The sequence below is a fragment of the Fistularia commersonii genome, chromosome 1, assembly GCF_037954325.1.
Source record: "Fistularia commersonii isolate RoL2024-O1a breed Wild chromosome 1, RoL_Fcom_v1.0, whole genome shotgun sequence".
Lineage (NCBI taxonomy): Eukaryota > Metazoa > Chordata > Actinopteri > Syngnathiformes > Fistulariidae > Fistularia > Fistularia commersonii.
Genome location: NC_141284.1, coordinates 2,205,265 through 2,210,453, shown reverse-complemented (window position 1 = coordinate 2,210,453; position 5,189 = coordinate 2,205,265). Strand labels below are relative to the sequence as shown.

At 50.3% G+C, this 5,189-nt stretch overlaps 1 protein-coding gene across 1 annotated transcript in view; it reads left to right on the top strand.

Annotated features, from left to right (window-relative positions):
- The first annotated feature begins 2,175 nt into the window (after positions 1-2,175).
- frem1b (Fras1 related extracellular matrix 1b) overlaps positions 2,176-5,189 on the top strand; it is a 21,433-nt gene continuing 18,419 nt past the window's right edge. Inside the window, exons 1-2 of the mRNA XM_086143766.1 lie at positions 2,176-2,198; positions 4,517-4,855. Of these exons, the coding sequence (XP_085999892.1) occupies positions 4,637-4,855 (219 nt within the window). The 5' untranslated portion in view covers positions 2,176-2,198; positions 4,517-4,636. The remainder of the gene's footprint in view (positions 2,199-4,516; positions 4,856-5,189) is intronic.

Here is a 5,189-nt window from a genome sequence, read left to right as displayed (position 1 = left end):
CAAGTAAAAACACAGTAAATTAAAAAACAACAAATGCTTTCTTCATTGATTATAAAGGAATATCTTATAATTCCATGCTTTTAATTCATAAATATGCGAATGCTAGTAAGGATTTTACATTACATTTACATTTGTCTCTTATTACAGTATTTCTGTGTGTGTGTGTGTTAGTGTGTGTGTGTGTGTGTGTGGGCATGCGCATGCTTTTAGTCCTGGTGGGTATCTGCTGAATATAAAATTAATTTAGATTATGATCATATAAAGTACCTATTATCTGTCAAGTGTGTGTATGTGTGTGTGTCTGTGTGTGTATGCATTTTCATGTCAGTTAAAATAAATTATTACTCTATTTTAACAACAATTATAGTCTACTGTGTGTGTGTGTGTGTGTGTGTGTGTGTGTGTGTGTGTGTGTGTGGTCCTGGAAAGTATTTGCTCAAATGAAAATAAGTTTACAGACAATGTTTATTAGATTACAGTGGATGAAAAATGATTTTCCTGTGTGTGTGTGTGTGTGTGTGTGTGTGTGTGTGCATGTTTTTAGTCCTGGATGCTCTTCACTAAATAAAAATGTCTCTTAATAAAATAATTCGAATTATCGTAGTATCGTCACTATTTTAACAATTATCTGTCTCGTTTGCGTGCGTGTCCGTTTTAAAAATGTTAAAAAGTGAAAATGTGTGTGTGTTGTTTTGTTGACACAATATCCCGCGCTCTGATTGGACGCTCTTCGGTCTGAAAGGCTCCAAACCTTCTAACGTTCTCGCCTTCACATCTCCAGAACTTCGCCAGGAAGCGTCGGCGCCGACCCGACGCCGAAGCAACTTCCCGCCTGGAGAGGCGTCGGCCTTCGGATGCGTCTCGCCGCCGACTTCGACACCCAGGCGGGAAGAAGGTCCGGCGTGTTCGTGGCCAAGAACATCTTCTTGGACTTGTTTCCCCTCCGCTGCGTCCTGTTCCATCACGGGTCAGCGAGGAGGAAGATGGCGGCGGCCCCGAGGGGGCGCCGGCCGGGCGGCGGGCCAAACGCCGTGGCGAAGCGCTGCAGCCGCCACGCAAAGGGTAGCAGTCAGAAGGGATCAGAGCGGCGGGCGGCGACAGGAAGTCAGTCACAGATGAAGCCGGATCCTTCCTGACAGGCCTGGGCGGCTCCTCCCCACGCAGAGGTCACGGAGAGGTCACGAAGAGGTCACGAAGAGGTCACGCAGAGGTCACTCGTCCTCCGCGGAGTCCAGGTTGTACTGAAACGTTTTCCGGTTAGCTTGTTTGGAGCCGATTGATCGGAAATCATTCGCTTGTTCGTCCGTGATGATCCTACGGAGGGGGCGGAGCCTATCCCAGCTGTCCAGAGGCGGGGTCACCCTGGACCAATCACAGGGCTCCTTACAGAGACGTACAACCATTCACCCTCCTGCATGTGTTTGCACTGAAGGAGGAACCTGGAGAACCCTGAGGAACATGCGGAGAACGCGGAGACTCCACACAGAACGGCCCAAACGGGGAATCCTGGAGCTCGCCGCTGATTTCCGGATGATCCATGAGGTTATTTTTCTCAGAAGAAGGTTAAAAGTAAAATAAAGTAAAGATACTTTTCCAGCAGAGTTACTCAGGACGTCGTCGCCCAGGTGAGGAACGAGCTTGTTCCGAGAAGCGTCCGGAAACTTCCCCCTCCTGGGTGACATCTGTTTAAACGCTGAAGCGACCGATGCAGGAAATGGGCCCGCGATGCGTTCAGGGGCCGTCGGGCGTCCGACACGTGAGCTAAAAACCGTCCTCGGAAGCGGAGGCTAGCAGCTGGTTAGCATAAAATTAGCAACAGATCAGCAGGAGGTGCAGGAAAGCATGAAGGAGCCACTTCCTGTTTTCACGCCTGCGTATAAATCGGAGGTGATTCCAGGCTCGGGCTCTCTGGGGTGAACTTTTTTTGGGGGGCGCAGCAGCAGCCGGTGAAGTGGGGGCGAAGAGGGGGAGCCTGAGAAAATAAGTCTTGGAAACACATTTCCTGTCTGCTTTTCCACTCAGGAGGCGCAGGAAGCTCTCGCCTCTTTGTTCCCGCATCTCGCCTAGGTGACGTTTGGGGTGGAGGGGGGGGGGATGGCTGGCGCACATGTGTGTGTGTGTGAGTGTGTGTGTGTGAGTGTGATGGCATTCATCTGAGCGCGTGCAGAAGGTGAAGAAGAGAGCGTGCTGTGTGTGAGGTGAGTGACAAAGCAGCTTCACACAACAAAATTGCTTTTTTCCATCTTTCTCAAGTTTTGTGTGTGTGTTGGGGGGGTTTGGGTTTTGGGGTTCGGGGGGGTCGGGGGGGTCGGGCGCGGTGGGGTCTCCTCATCCAGCTTTTGCAGGAACAGGAATAAATTCTTGAAGAGAGAGAGTGAACAGACGGATTGAGGCCGAGAAAGAAAATGATTTAAATTTGATAAATATTTACCAGGGAATGCAATGTTCTTCTGTTTATGTTTTTCTTCTTTTTCAAAGCGGGATATAACACTTTTTCAGTGACGCTGAAAAACTACGGCATTGAAAGAGTGAACTCCCTCCATACAGAACTCCCTTCAAAAAAACCCCGATTTAAGAGCGAAGGCTAGGACCTTTGCATTCTGTAGTGTAACGCACAACAACCCTGTTTGTTATCGGGGGTCAGAGGTCAGGGGAGGAGGGGGGGGGGGGCTTCTGGGGGTCCTGGCACTGGTTACATAACTACTGATATAATCTGGATTTTTCTAGATTTTGTTATCCAAACCATCAGAGCGCCGCTCATCAGGCTGGATGGGAAGTGACACCCGGCTCCGGGCCAGTGCCCCCTCCACCACACACACACACACACACACACACACACAGTCGTCCGGCACCTCACCAGGGGTCACGCAGATTAACCCCTCGTTTCCTGCAGTTTGAAGTGAAATGGAGGGTGTTTTGGGTGGGGGGGGAGCAGGGGGAGCCGGCCGGCTGTGGGCTGGGATCTTGTTTTCTTGTCGAGAGGTTCGGCGTGGTGGAGCAGCAGCCGGCGGAGCTCCCTGGGTTTTCTCTGTGAGTATTCCTGCCGTGGTTTGATTCATAGGGGTCAAAGGTCAACTTTGGCGGCTTCTTTTTTTTGGGGGGGGGGGGGCAGTCTGGATTAAAACCCCAAACAGTTTCTGGTTGGAACACTTGCACCCGGTGTCCGTCTACCTCTCGGGAAGAAAATCCCGACTCTTCCAAAGTGTTGAATTCCTGAGGTTATTGCTCGGTTTACGACGCGACTCACATGACCCGAAGCGCCGCTTTTTTTCCCCCCCGAAGCCTCATTTGTTGAAGAAGCTGGGGGATGAAGCTCGTTTGTGCTCCTTTGTGTTCAAGCTAACAGCCCGCTAGCTTGTTTGTGTTGAAGCAAACACCCGTTTAGTTTGTTTGCGATGAAGCTAAGAGCCTGCTAGCATCTTGTTCTGACGCAATTGGCCCTAAAGTTTGTTTCTATTGGAGCTAAACCTCTGCAAGCATGTTGTGTTAAAGCTAACATCCCGCTATGGTTGTTTGCAATGAAGCTAATAGCCTGCTAGCACGTTGTGGTTAAGCTAACAGCCCACCAACTTGTTTTTGATAAAGTTCACAGCGTGCTAGCTTGTTTGCAATGAAGCTAATAACTTGCTAGTGTGTTTGTGATGAGGCTAAAGACCGACAAGCTGATTTGTAATAAAGTGAAAAGCCTGCTAGCTTATTTTTTGAAGTTAAGCTCACGAGCGCTCACTTGCTTATGATAAAGCACACGTCTGCTAGCCCGTCAGCTTGTGTCTGATGGCGCCAACAGCCTGCAAGCTTGTCTATGATTTAGCTACCACCTGCTAGCTTTCTTACAATGAAGTTTAACACTGGCACGTTTGTTACAAGGCTAACAACCAGCATGCTTGTCTGTGATGAAGCTAATGGCCTGCCGGGTGTCATGAAACGAACAGCCTTTTAGCGTGTATGTTATAGAGCTCACAGCCTGCTAGCTGGTTTGTAATGAAGCTAACTGGCCTCTAGCGTGCATGTGATGGAGCTCACTGCATGCTAGGCGGTTTGTCATGAAGCTAGCAGCGTAGTAGCTTGCGTTGGAAGTTGTGGCGTAAATAAGGGGTTTGATTGGCCCGCTACATGTCTAGCTGACATGCTAGCTTTAGCATGTAAACTGTGGAATTCACAGCCTGCAAGCTGGTTTTTAATGAAGCTAACTGCCCTCTAGCATGTACACGATGGAGCTCACTGGATGCTAGCTGGTCTGTCATGAAGCTAGCAGCCAAGTAGCTTACACTGGGAGGTGTGGCGTAAACAAAGGGGTTGAATGGCCTGATGCATGTTTAGCTTACATGCTAGCTTGAGCTTGTAAGCAATGGAGTTCACAGCCTGCGAGCTGGTTTTTGATGCAGCTAACTGCCCCCTAGCGTGATGGAGCTCACTGCATGTTAGCTGGTGTGTCATGAAGCTAGTAGCTTGCACTGGGAGGTGTGGAGTAAACAAAAGGTTTAATACTAATTTTTAATAGTAATTTTCTAATCAGCATCAATCCAGATTTGATTGGCCGCCACCAACTGTCAATCAACAACTCCGGCGAGGGAGAGCGATGCGAGTCGGCTAGCAGGGAGAAAAACGGCCGACGTTTGACCCGTGCAGAAACAAAATGGCTACCACAAGACTGCTGCTGATGTTGCTGTCGACGGCGGCGCTCGCCGACGGGGGCCTGGTGGCGGTGAACTCGGGCGTGGACGTCGCCAGGGGGCGCTCGGTCTTCGTCACCAGGGAGGAGCTGCGGATCGACCCGGGTCCCGGCGCCGACTGCAAGGTGGAGGTGGTGACGAACGAGCCGATCACACAGAGGGTCGGCAGGCTAACGCCGCAGGTGAGCGGGATAGACCCACCGTACACGTCTGTATTAGCCTGCTAGCCCCCCCAAAGCTAGCCCCCAGCTTAACGTCCAGAAATTGTGGTACTTTATGAATAGCTAACAAATAACTTAGCTTACCAGCTACACACGAAATGCTACAATGTTTTGCGAAGTGTAACTTAGCCGCACCAAATCCCCGTAAACGTCTCCTGCTTTCTCGAAGACGATACTGGAGTCCACAACTTGTTTGTGTTTTTCCAAGATTCTCGCCGGGCTAGCTAGTAGCGGGTGGGGCGTCCCACCGGCCAGCGGCGGCCATGTCGGCGTCAAACACTCATCCCGCTCGCTC